Source organism: Pangasianodon hypophthalmus, chromosome 6, assembly GCF_027358585.1.
Source record: "Pangasianodon hypophthalmus isolate fPanHyp1 chromosome 6, fPanHyp1.pri, whole genome shotgun sequence".
NCBI lineage: Eukaryota > Metazoa > Chordata > Actinopteri > Siluriformes > Pangasiidae > Pangasianodon > Pangasianodon hypophthalmus.
This window is the reverse complement of record NC_069715.1, coordinates 19,548,728-19,562,709: the sequence shown is the minus strand read 5'-3', so window position 1 is coordinate 19,562,709 and position 13,982 is coordinate 19,548,728. Positions and strand designations below refer to the sequence as shown.

Genomic DNA, 13,982 nt, shown 5'->3' with positions numbered 1-13,982 from the left:
ATTTGCCATACCTGCAATGTCTGTGGACTCATCGATTTGAATTGTGTAAAAAAACGACTAGCCCGACCTCTGCTAATTACACATTCTCAGACATATCATTGACTCGGTGCTTAACCATGTTGTTTGATAAAGAAATCAAATTTAGTTGCTTAACTGCATTCTTTCCCAGCATATTGCTGACCATCTGCTTAGAGGCTGATAAAATCAAGACCTCACATATGGTATGAGGCTTTCCAGATGTAGCTTTCAGTCTTGATACCTCATATGATACTGTCACTGCCTTTTCATTTTCGCCCCCAGTCACACAGGTTGGCTCAATTACTTTTTTTTTTTTTTTTTTTTACAATGCTGCTATTCTTTCAATTTATTTTCAAATCATTCTTGAGGCTTGCTGGCAAATGAGTCATGTTTTGTTTCAAGGTGATGTTGTAACTTGCATTGTTTGAGTACCTCATTAGCAAAGGGTTTCTTAGCATAGCACACAAACAGATGTGGGGTTGTCAGCAGGTCCAACACTTGTACTTACGAGTCTTTTGCTTAGTTGTAATGCAGTCAGGTCCACTTGATGAGGTTGATGCACTGTTGTACTCTGCTCCTCTTTTACCAAGTAGCCATGGATGCATTTTGGAATAGGAAGGTAATCAACTGACTGGCTGAAATCATAGTAAGTAACTGAATACAGTTAGAAATGAGCAAGATATCTCACCGCGCTATAATGAGGAAAAAAAATCAAAAGAGAATATTTTAATTATGTTAATTTAATATTTTAATTTGATTGATTTAGCCTAGGCCCCCACCCCCCACAATACCTCTGCAGCTCACACTTTGGGAAGCACTGTACTAGACCATGGAAAGTTGCTGTATTTATCAGCATTTCTGCTTTCTGTTGTTTTTCAATGTTTAAACACTGAACATTGTAACCATAGGTTGCTGTTCAATGACTAAAATGTAGACATTGGTATATTGTAGGGTTTTTGCTAGAGGGACTAAACTGCTGAGGTTGTGGACATCTCCATTCTCCTTGCCTGGACCTGTAGGAAAGAGTAAGAACCTGGAAGAGAGACTTATACTGCAGGTATTTCCCTGTCATTTTCCTTTCTGGCATGTTAAAGAAATTAGTCATTTTAAATAGTTATTAGATACAGACCATGGATATGCAACCATTGAACTTCTGTTGCATCTCCTACAGCTAGATTTACCCAGTCCAGAAGTGGATGTGCTGTACGTAAGTCCTCTAGAGACGGCATTCCCTGACCTTCAGTCTCTAGAAATGCCTGATCCGGACATCCGGAGGAGGATTGAAAAGCTCTGTGCACTGGCATCTTCTTCCAGGTATATGCATAGTTACTTGGGGTGTGGGTATTTTGTGTGTAAGTATGTAATGTAGAATTAGGGCAGAAGCAGCTTACTGAAGATTTTGCACTAAAATCAACTGGTATTTGTAACTATTCATGATTCCCTCCATCTTGGTAAAAAGCCCCAGTTCTGGCTGAAGAAAATGCTGCTGCCACCACCATCCTGCACCATGGGTATGGTGTTCTTCTGGTTGTGTGCTTTTTTTTTTTTTTTTTGGCACCAATCATACCTTTTGGAATTAAGGAATTATTATACCTTTTGTAATTGATCTCATTAGATCATAACACTTTTTGCCGCCTAGTTTGGGGTGATTTAGTTGAGCTTGGATGTTTTTTGTGTGAAAGGGTTTCCGTCTAGCCACCCTACCCCATAGCCCAGACATGTGAAGAATATGAAAGATTGTTGTCACATGCAGAGAGTAATCAGTACTTGCCATATATTCCTGCAGCTCTTTTGCTGTTGCCGTAGGTCTCTTGGCAGCCTCTCTATTATGTTTTTGTCTTGTCCTTTTAGAAATTTTGGAGGGATGTCATGTTCTTGGTGATGTCACTGTGGTGCTCCATTTTCTCCACTTGTTGATGATGGCCTTCACAGTGTTTCATAGTACATCTAATGTTTTGGACATTTTTTTGTACTTCTCTCCTGATCAATAACATTCAACAATAAGACCCCGTACAGGCTTTGTAAGCTCTTTGCAGACCATGCTGGCTTCAGAATTCAGATGAAACCAAGAAGATGTGAAGAAAATACTATAGAAACAGCTGGTCTTTATTTGTGGTTAATCGTAATAATGTCATTGATGACAGTCGTATGATAATTACTTTTGAACATGAGATTGAATGTGATAGGTTCATTCTGAACACAACCACATCCCCAATTATAAAAGGGTTTGGACACTTATGCAATCTCTAACCTGCCATTTCTTTTCATCCATCCAGTTGAATGATGTAATCTTAATGTGACCAACTTAATGTAAACCATCTTAATGAAATTTCAGTTTGGCTTCTGGGCCTGTCACAGCACTAAACCAGCAATTGTCAAGGTCTTAAATGATCTGAGAGTTAACAGAGACTCAGGCAACCTCTGCAGTCTAGTCTAGTTTTGATACAGTTGATCATGAAATTCTACTTGTTCAATAGCAAAACTGAGTGGGCCTCACTGGCCGAGTCTTAGGTGGCCATATCTAAGTGGCTGTGACTTTATGTTGAATTATGTTGCACTGGGCATTTGGACCTCTAAACATCATGCAATAACCTGTGGGGGCCCCCAAGGATCAGTTCTTGGGTCTTTGCTTTTCAACTTCTATGTGCTTCCACTTCCTGGCATAGGCACCAAATGCCTATAAGTCTATCAGCTCAATGTTGTGCCACTTAGCTGACACCTATGTGTGGATGTCTAACAATTTCCTACGGTTAAATTAAGAGAAGACAGAGGTTATTTTTGGAAGCAAAGCACAAAGGAAGGACATTCAGTCTTGTCTAGATCCCATGAATTTGGCCAAACAGTGTGTCAAGAATTTAGGAATCATTTTTGATAATGAGTTCAGTTTATGATTTACATTAGTGCTACATGCAAGCCACAGCCTACTTTCACCTTTGCAGTATCTCAAAGGTCCAGGACCTTCTGTCCCCTGCTGACAGTGAGAAACATGGATGCCTTCGTCACATCAAGATTAGACTATTGTAATGCTCTTTTATCTTCACTACCAAAGAACACCATTACATACCTGCAGCCTGTTTAGAATGCTGCTGCTAGGGTCCTGACCCGCAAGAAAAAGAGGGATCACATTATACTAGCACTCCAATTACGCCATTGGTTACCTGTATCTTTGAGAATTGATTTTAAGATTCTCGTATTGATTTTTGAAATGTCTCCATGGTTTTGCTTCTCTCTAATAAGGGAAATGATTGTTAGATATGTTCCAACTAGGGCATCCCCTAACAATATGCTGCTATTTGTCAGAACTCAGTTGAAGAGTGGGAAGGTAGCATTTCACCATTATGGCCCAAAGCTCTGGAGTTCTCTTCCTCAGTCACTCAGCACTTTCAAAAAGAAGCTTAAAACATATTTCTTCAAATCATCATTTTTCTAAGCGAACCTTGTCTTTTTAATGTTTTATGTTATTGTCCTTTTGTAAAGAAGTTTGAAATGCTTTTTGTATGAAAGATGCTATATAAATAAAGATTATCATTATTATTCTGTTGCAGACTGACACGGGGAGACATGCAGCTGCTTTGGGACCATTGGTACTACTGCCAAAGACATGAGCACAGTCTTCCCAAGATCTTAGCCAGTGCACCCAGCTGGGACTGGATTAGCGTAGCAGAGATCCACAAACTCCTACACCACTGGCCCCCACTCTCTCCTGTCTGTGCCCTAGAGTTGCTAGATTCAAAGTATGTACCTCATAGAGATGTAACAGAATGCCATTACCTGTATTTGTATCTGTGTCTGTTAACTGTTCAGAGTATTCCTATAAAGTTTTTGGATTCGGATTAAAATGGAAGTGGGCATGGTCAGTACCAGACTTTTTTTTGTTTGTTTTGTTTTGATTTTTTGTTTTTTGGGTAACCCTACCACTTTGCCCTGGAAACACTGCCAAATACTGGAAAAAATGGGGCTGCTTTTTTATATTATAATATAGCTTTCTCTCTAACATGACAAAGTAAGCAACAGTGATGCCTTTTCCAAATCAAGAAACTGTTATTTAGGTTACAATTGACAACAACTGTATAATAAATCTAGTAAAATTATATGAGATTTACTTCAGTTTTTGGATATAGAAAAGCTCACTCGACATGCTGTCAGAATCTACTGTAAGTCTTGGACATACTCTGGAATGTTGCTGTGAATCAAAATGGCTTATATGATATTTTAAAAGTGATTAGAATGATTTTAAGAATCATTCTAGAATTTAAGAAAGATGAAAAACACAATGAACAAGTTTACAATATGTTGAAATTTTATTTTTTGGACAGCACCGCAGAGATATTCTGCCCTGTGCAGAGTCTGTACAGGTTTGTCTAAGTTGTGTGTCTCGAAAAGCGTATTTCTTTTGTTTGTACAGAAATATGGTAGAAATAATGTTTTAATTTGGAGCTCAGTAAGGCAGTGTTTAGGTTGGAATAAAACCGAATACATATATACATTTTAATTTTAATTTTTTTTTTACCTACGGAATAAACAGTGAGTACCTAGCAGTCTACTCTGGTGATGTAACCAGGGTGGCCAGTATTGTGACAAAACAGCCTACCACTGACTGGCTGCTTTTAGGGGGAATTAACTTATAATAACCTGGTTTCGTAAGTTAACTAATACTTTGTTAAAGAACCTTTTTCTTGTAATACACTCAGTCTTTTGGGGTTAAACTCAAAAATAACACAACGTGATTTGTCAGTTTTATTCCACTCTTCCTTGCAAAAATGCTCCAGATCTATCAGTTTGCAAAGGGATGCACAGCGCTCTTCAAATCATTCAACAGGTTTGCGTTAGGATGTAGATCTGGGCTTTGACTGGGCCATTCCAAAATGTACATCATCTTCATCTAAAGCCATTCCTTTGTTGACTTGGACGTGCTTTGTGTCGCTATCGTGCTAAAAGGTGAAATTTTTCGTAATCTTTACGTGTCTAACAGAAGCCTGCAGGTTTAGTGTCAAAATAGACTGATATTTGGAGCTATGAATGATTGCCTGTATCTTGACTAGAGCCCCAGTACCAGCTGAAGAGAGGGCAGGCTTGGATTGATTGATTGATTGATTGATTGATTGATTGATTGATTTATTAAGTGAGAAAGGTCTAGCCACCCTACCCCATAGTCCAGATGTGAAAAATATGAGAGATTGTTGTTGCATGCAGACACTGAGCAGCACTTGCCAGATATTCCTGCAGCTCCTTTAATGTTGGCATAGGCCTCCCTGATATGTTTTCGACTTCTACTTCATCAGTTTTGGAAGGATGTCCTGTTCTTGGTAATGTCACGGAAACTGCAGAAAAAACCTACAATTTTAACAGCTGTGTCTAGACATTTTATACCCACTGTAGGTCCTTTCCCGCACACTGGTTTTGAAATCCCTAATGAGCAAGCCAGCTGCAACAGTGGCAAAAAAAAACTTCCTGAGACATAATAAGGAAGAAAGCTTTGAGGAACAACACTCCAAAGGAAGCTCAAAAGTATCAAATGCATTGGAAATAGGCTGATTGTTAGATATATGTATATTGTGTATAGGAGTCTTGAGATAATCACAAATTTCGATAGACGTTAGTATTGCCAAAAATTAATGCACAAATAATTCTGCTAAAAAGTAAAATGTTTGTGTGGCACAAGAATATGAAAATAAGTTGTAATAAAATGGAGAGGGTTGTATTATTTTGCTCACTGCTCACCACTATTTCGAATAAGTGGTGTAGAAGGTTGAGAGTCTAGGGTAGAGAGCTGTCAATCAAGCATGATCTTTGTCCTCTGTTGGACAGGTCTTGGATCCATCTATTCAGCAAGCCCAGCTTTACTGTGTAACGTTTTATCACATTTTATGGTGTCTGAGCCAGGAATTCTGCTTTTGTTGTGTAATTCATTGCTATTATCTGCGTGTTCTTTAAGTTGTTCTATCTTGAATTTATTATCTACTGGTAAGGTAGGTTTCTGACTTTGTGTACTATCTACTTGACTCGGATCTAGATTCTTGCCACTGAAGTTGTTGTATATTATTGTTGATTCTGTTGTGTTGTTTGGAAGTGTCTGTTAGTCTATGCTAATTAGTTCTCTCAGGTGGCTAATCAAGTGTAGTTTCAGTCTTCCTTAAGGTGTGAATTGTGGGCAGGGCTTACTAAAGATATATTGAAGATTATCCATAATGTTGCATAATTTGCAACAGTTAGACACACACATTTAGAAAGTGTCAAGTTTAATAGTGTATATTCTTGCTTAGTTGAGTGCTACAAGTTCCCTCTCAGTCTTATTTTCACTAACCCCACTCCTGACTAGGCTGCAGACATGTGCCTCAAACCCATCTCTGTTGTTGCCTCTCACAGACCCAGAAGCTCTCATTCACAAGCCAGAGGCCGCACTACCAGTAACCTCATCTACCCTCCTCTGTTGTCTCAGTCTCAAACAGTGGTGGTAGGTGGGCTCTGGAACTGCCAGTCTGCCATAAAGAAAGCTGATTTCATCTCAGCTTTAGCTTCCTATTACTCTCTTGACTTTTTGGCACTAATTGAGACCTGGATCGCTCCACAGAGCTCAGCTACACCGGCTGCCTTATCCTCTGCTTATGCTTTCTCACACACTCCAGGAGAAGCTGGCAAGGGTGGTGGTACAGGTCTGCTGTTGTCTCAGAGATGGTGCTTCACACCGCTCTCCCTGTCTTATTTCAACATCTCATCCTTTGAATTCCATGTAGTTACAGTTACTTCTCCAATCAACCTTCTCATTGTTGTCATCTACCGCCTTCCTGGTCCCCTAGGAGCCTTCCTTGAAGAAATGGACATGCTCCTCATTCTTTTCCCTACTGACAGCACCCCTCTTACTGTCCTTGGAGACTTCAACCTCCCTACTGACAAGCTCCAGTCCTCTTGCCTTCTCCCTCTTCTGCATTCCTTCTCCTTAACATTCAACAGCTGTCCTCCTACACATAAAGGAGGAAACACCCTGGACCTTGTCTTCAGCCGCCCCTTTCCTGCTACAGACATCAGTGCTACCCTTCTCCACATCTCTGATCATCTCTTGGTATCCTTCACCATCACCCTCGCTATCCTGCCTAAAACCACCAGCCATCAATACTTCTCTCCCACTCGTAGAAACCTCCACTCTATCTTCCCTTCCTCCTTAGCTTCCTGAATCCTATCATCCCTTCCTATCCCTGACTCCTTTTCCTCCCTACCATAGGAGCTAGCCACTGACACTTTCCTCTCCTCACTTTCCTCCATGGACCTCCTCTGCCCTCTATCTTCTAAACCCAGGAAGATTTCATGCACTGCTCCTTGGCTTTCAGATGTGTTATGCTGTAATCGGAGAGATTTAAGAACAGCAGAGAGAAAGTGGAAGAAATCGCAACTCAACACAGATCTTGCCTCTTACTCCTGTCCAAATTTTCATCTGAAGTGACTTCTGCTAAGACTGCCTTCTACAAGGAAAAGCTGGAATCCTCTGCACAAGATCCTCACTAGCTCCACAACATCTTTTCTTCACTACTCAACCCACCGGCTCCTCCTGCTCCATCCTCCCTGACTGCTGAAGACTTTGCCACTTTTTATGATGAGAAGATTGAAAAAATCTGCCAGACATTCACTTTTACCCCTACTCCTACACTACACACTGAGGATTCTCCTTCTCATTCACTGGCACAGTTTTCTATACTAGCAACAGAAGATCCAATCCTACCACCTGCCCACCTGCAATCCTACCACCTGCCCATTGGATCCAATCCCTTCCACAATGCTCCAGACCATCTCTCAAGACCTCCTCCCCTTCATCACCACTATTATCAATGGCTCCATAACATCTGGTAATGTACCAACCTCATTCAAGAGAGCAAGGGTTATTCCCATCCTGAAGAAACCCACACTGGATCCCTCTGACATCAGCAACTACCGACCAGTATCACTTCTCTCTTTTCTTTCTAAAACCCTTGAAGGAACCATCTACAATCAACTGTCTTGCTATCTCTCACAGAACAACCTCCAAGATCCCAACCAGTCTGGCTTCAAACTGACATACTCCACAGAGTCTGCCCTTTTGGCCATCACTGAGAAGCTACATGCTGCTAGATCAGCCAAACTGTCTTCAGCATGTCTGGCAGACATTTCATCATGGATGACAGCTCATCAGCTGAAACTTAATCCCAGCAAAACGGAACTGCTGTTCATCCCAGGTGATTCATCCCCATCTCAGGATCTTGCAGTCTCCGTAGACAATTCTCTGATCTCGCCTTCGGTTACTGCACGCAACCTTGGGGTAACCATGAACAATCAACTGTCCTTTTCCTCTTACATTGCTAATCTGACACACTCATGTCGATTTCTCCTTTATATCATCAGAAGAACTCATCCACAGAGGCCACACAGGTGCTTGTTCAGTCTCTTGTCATTTCAAGACTGGACTACTGCAACTCACTCCTGGCAGGTCTGCATCTGAGCGCCATTCGTCCTCTGCAACTGATCCAGAATGCAGCTGCACGATTGGTTTTCAACCTTCCAGCTGAGTCTCTGGCAATCTTCAAACGATGTCTAAAGTCTTACCTCTTCCTAAAGTACTTAAGTTAGCACTTACAAAACCAAAAAAAAGTGTATTGTCTGAGCGCTTGTCTATTACCTCCCCAGCAGAGTTTTGGACTGATGGTATTCCTAGTTTGTGACCTAGTGAGCCAGTATCAGAATGTATTTCTGATAGACTTCAAAGCACTTTTGTAAGTCGCTCTGGATAAGGGCGTCTGCCAAATGCCGTAAATGTAAATGTATTATCTGGCTTTCCTCTTTGTGTCTGCCAGGGTCACCATGTTGTTGTTAAACCTGGGACTGAGACTGTAGTAACACAAATTTGTAGACACAAAGGTTAAAGCTGTTCTGTTGCTCCTTGTACTGCAAGATCACAACAATATGTAAGATATCTATTTTTTTCTATATTTAGATTTGCTGATACAGAAGTTCGGGCCATGGCTGTGAGCTGGATTGAGATTTGCAGTGATGATGAGCTAACTGACTACTTGCCTCAGCTTGTACAGGTTCCCATGAACAGCATGCAAAATGTTACCATAAATTTATCCCATCTTTTCTTATCTGCAACAGAATATATATAATCCATTGTCTTTTTAGTGGTGCTGATAAACATTTTTTTCTCACCTTTCTACCCTCAAGGCTCTAAGGTTCGAAAGACATCTAAAGAACGCCTTGGTTATGTTCCTGTTGTCTCGAGCTCAAGGAAATATCAACATTGCACACCAACTTTACTGGTTAATACTTACTTGCTGAATTAGACCATTTTTTTCAATCAAGACATGTAACAAATTTGTTTTTTTTTGAGAGAATGTTTGACTAATTTCAATTGGCTCCAGGCTGCTGAGGGACGCAATGCAGGAGCCTGTGTTTGGCCAGCGCTATAGTCATGTGCTTGGAGCACTGCTTTGCATGTGTGGTGCTGGACTAAGAGTTGAATTTGAGAAGCAGACACGCCTGGTGCAATTGCTGGGAGCTCTGGCAGAAAACGTGCGCCAATCCAGCAGCTCAAGTCGACAGGTAAGGGGAAAAAAAGGAGCTCACATCAAGGGCATGGGTTCACATACTGCAGGCTTAAATAGTGTGATTACAGTACAGCTGACCATCCAACTGAGCAACAGTTCCCCCACAATAAGGGATGCACACTGTTGCTACATAGCTGGTTATACTGACCACCTGACAGTATAAAACAGGAGTTTTCAGCTTTTTGCAGCTGGGGCCTTATTCATTGTCAGAAGAAAATTTATAGGTCCTCTTATGATTACTGCACAGATTAACCTGCAGATGCAGGTTAAGGTTCCTTATTGTTATAACTACCTTTCTAGTAATTTTTGATGAGCTTAATACTGTTCCTGGCTGAAGTGGACATTTTTTTTTCTGCAAACTCTGCCCTGTATGTGCATCTGACCAGGTTTATTATGCTTAAGATAAAGGTCTGAATACTACACAGTCTGGGTTGCTCATTACACATGCTTAATTCAACACATGCTTAGCTCGTGGAGCATTTGCCAGTTTAATAACTATTTTCTTGTGGTGTTTGTGAAAATATAAAACTAACTTGATATGTTATTATTAACACTGGCTCAGCAGTAAGTAGCTGCAGATAAGACCCTTGTCTGCCCAGATAAATGAATATTTATATTTACCAAAAATTTATGAATTAAATGATGTACCGATCACATTTTGATAAAAAAAATAGGATGGTACTAATTATTTCTAAGCACAACAAATCTTATATTTACTTCTTGCTGAAGATGGTGCTCCAGGAGGGCCTAGAAGGAGTGCAGTTATTTTTCCAGAGGGACAACTGCAGACTTCCACTTAATCCCAGTCTAGTGGCCAAGGAGCTTAATATAAAGGTAAGTGCTTACCATAGCCATAGTACTGCAAATAACCCCACCCACTGCAGGAGGAGTGCACTGAACTAGAGGTGTCCTCTGAGACTGTGGAACTTACAGAATCAAACAAAAAGCTGTGGTCTTGAAGCATTTTTACTCTCGTATAGATAATCAAAAGGAGAAACAATAATCACCAGTGCCAAAAACACATTCTTCATATTCCAGCTTCATTTCTGAACAGGCAGTTGCAGGAGGAAAAAAAAAAGAACAGTCCCGCAAGTAGTTCTATATTGAGTTGTCAGTTTATTCAGTACTTTTACCTTGTACCTACATTTATTTGCCATTTTATCAGGTGATCCTACCATATTGGTGCATTTTCCAGGTATGTGGTTGCTGTTTGTAATCCATTTTTTGCTATATATAGGTTGTCAGACTCTTTTTACCCCAACCAAAAGTGTGTGACCACTGTTTCTTAACTCACCATGGTGGCAGGGTAGTGTGGGTTGTGCTCATAGTGCTAACTGTTGTTGGAAATAAGTGTCTAGTTAACTGTTAAACCTTATCACTAATGCAGAGTCACCTACTGTATAAACTGTAGGTTTTGCCCCAGTAGAAAGAAATTAGATGATAGATGTACAAGTCCTATTGGACTGCTGGTTATCATAGCTAGAAATTTACGCTGCCTGTATTATCTGTCAATATATGTCAGTTAATAAAAACAAGAGCTGCTGACCACACTAACAGGGTTCCCATGTGCTAGAAATTTATAAACTAGTGTTCCTGTCACAGAAATCATCTAGAAACATGTCCTGAAAATATTAGTGAGGTGTAAATTTGGCCTGTTAAGCCACTGAAATTGAATATTTTATGTCAATTCAATCCATTTTAATTGTTTAGCAATTTGTATAAATTAAAGGCAAACAGTTAAATGTTGAGGATGCAGAATGTTTATGATCATAATATGTATAAGAAACCTGGAATGGACATAGGACAGTCTAGCTCAGTGGTATTCAGGTAGGATTATTCACTGAAGATGAGTCACAGGCATTGGCATTTTTTGAGAAGTCTCTAAGAGAAATTATTATTCAAAGCTGGGGGGATGAGTCAAAATGGCAGAAAGGTATGGATGAAGAAAGCAGAGGGAACAGAGCAGGAATAGAGCATCTGAAGTTTTTATTATTCTAAGCAATGATGGAAAAAAGTCACCCTGCACTTGTTGATTGAAGCAGGCTTGGTGAATCATAATAAACCAAGGGTTCTTTTAGGGACTGTGGAGCAAGAACATTTATAGTGTACCCAATGTAGTGTGGACAGTATATGGGTAATATGGTCAAACTTTCTGGTTGTAGTAAAGACTGCGGATCTGAATGGACCTTTATGCACTTACTAGAAGATCCAGGCATCAAAGGGTCACAGTAATACAACCTCTGCATCATAGACACACCCTAGACACTTAGCAGTGTTTTAGATGTATAAAAAGGCTGTCTTTGTCCTAGTAATGTTATCTGCATTAGCTTGCAATGAGATACTGGTCAATAGACATACCATGCTCTACTCCACATGATGCAGGTGAAAGGCCATTAAAGTCACTGTATAATCAGAATGCTTACTTTAAAAGTGTCTGAAGTAAGTAGGAGAAAGCTGTAATGTCTAATCTCCTTCATACATTGCCCATATAAGATAAGATCAGATAAGTAGTGATGGAGGGAGTGTGACATTCATAAGTGACAGACGCAGTGGGGTTTTTGAACCCATTTTGTATAAAACTTGAAAAGAGTGATGGAGCAGCTTCTTGTTTTTATTCACCAAAGATCTGGAACACATTATCATTACATATTCGTCAGGCTCCATCTGTCACTGATTTAAAAAAAAACAGCTAAAAACATTTTTTCCACTTAAGCTTTTAACTAGGTTTTATTTGCCTTTCCCTTACTTAAGTCAAGTGGCTTTATTGTCATTTCAACCATATACAGCTAGTTAGTACACAGTGAAACAAAGCAACATTCCTCCAGGACCATGGTGCTACATCAAACAACATAGAACTACAAGAGACTACACATTACTACATGCACATTAAAATGTGTGCAAGCAGCACAAGACACTGAAACAGTACAAGAGGAACACTAAGAGACAGTGCAGCGCCGACTAGTACACAGTTCTAGTATGAAAGTGTCGGATATAATAGTAGTGCAAAAAAATAACAATATAATAAATTGCTGTCACTGTGACATAGTATTCGGCAAATAGGCTTATACTATATATGGACATAGCAGATATTGGGGTAGCAGCCAGGTAAAGAGTATAGTAATGACAAGAAATTATGGCAAAGGGAGTGGGATAGTGTTCAGTTGTGTGTGTGTGTGTGTGTTGTCAGTCCAGTCTCTGAGTATATAGTCTGATGGCTAGGGGGAAGTCTGGCTGTGAGGGCCCGAATTCTTAGATACCTTTTTCCAGATGGCAGGAGGGTGAAAAGTTTGTGTGAGGGGTGCGTGGAATGCTGGTGGCTTTGCGGATACAACGTGTGGTGTAAATGTCTATGATGGAGGGAAGAGAGACCCTGATGATGATCTTAGCTGTCCTCACTATCCACTGAAGGATCTTGCGATCCAAGACAGGTGCAATTTCCAAACCAGGCAGTGATGCAGCTGCTCAGAATACTCTCAATAGTTCCTCTGTAGAACATGGCTGCTGGGCTTTCTTGGTTATGGAGCTGCACAGAGGATCCTTCAAAGTTCAGCGTAGAGTGGTTGCTCCGTGCTCTCCTGAAGTCAACAACCATCTCTTTAGTTTTGTCCACATTCAGAGACATGTTGGCTCTACACCAGTCCGCTAGCCGCTGCCCCTCGTCTCTGTATGCTGACTCGTCATTCTTGCTGAGAGCTGCCACGGTCGTGTCATCAGTGAACTTGATGATGTGGTTCGAGCTGTGCATTGCTACACAGTCATGAGTCAGCAGAGTGAACAGCAGTGGACTGAGCACACAGCCCTGGGGGGCCCTAGTGCTCATTGTGGTGGTGTTGGAGATGCTGTTCCCGATCACTGACTGAACTGACTGAGGTCTCCCGGTCAGGAAGTCCAGGATCCAGTTGCAGAGGGAGCTGTTCAGGCCCAGCAGGTTCAGCTTTCCAATCAGGTGCTGAGGAATGATTGTGTTGAATGCTGAACTGAAGTCTATGAACACCATTCGAATGTACGTGTCCTTTTCTGTCCACATGGGTGAGGGCCGGATGGAGGGTGGTGGTGATGGTGTCTGTTGAGCCGTTGGGATGATACGCGAATTGCAGGGGGTCCAGTGAGGGGGGCAGCAGGGTCTTGATGTGCGTCATAACAAGCCTCTTGAAGCAGTTCATGATATTGGGTGTGAGTGCAACAGGATGGTAGTCATTGAGGAAGGACACTGAAGACTTCTTCTGCATGGGGGCGATGGTGGTGGCCTTGAAGCACGTTGGAATTACGGCGCTGCTCAGGGAGGTGTCAGTTAAAACATCCACCAGCTGGTCTGCACATCCTCTGAGCACTCTGCCAGGAATGTTGTCTGGTCTGGTAGAGTGTTCCTTACATCAGCCGTGGTTAGACACAGCA

The 13,982-nt window shown here is 41.1% G+C and overlaps 1 protein-coding gene across 4 annotated transcripts in view; it reads left to right on the top strand.

Moving 5' to 3' along the window:
- pik3c2a (phosphatidylinositol-4-phosphate 3-kinase, catalytic subunit type 2 alpha) overlaps positions 1-13,982 on the top strand; it is an 89,960-nt gene that overhangs the window by 53,992 nt on the left and 21,986 nt on the right. For 3 of the 4 annotated variants that reach the window (XM_053235038.1, XM_026913684.3, XM_026913687.3), the window contains exons 14-20: positions 970-1,075; positions 1,190-1,332; positions 3,564-3,752; positions 8,978-9,071; positions 9,205-9,299; positions 9,402-9,582; positions 10,317-10,421. In XM_053235038.1, the coding sequence (XP_053091013.1) occupies positions 970-1,075; positions 1,190-1,332; positions 3,564-3,752; positions 8,978-9,071; positions 9,205-9,299; positions 9,402-9,582; positions 10,317-10,421 (913 nt within the window). The remainder of the gene's footprint in view (positions 1-969; positions 1,076-1,189; positions 1,333-3,563; positions 3,753-8,977; positions 9,072-9,204; positions 9,300-9,401; positions 9,583-10,316; positions 10,422-13,982) is intronic. The other variant, XM_053235039.1, reaches the window with a different exon arrangement.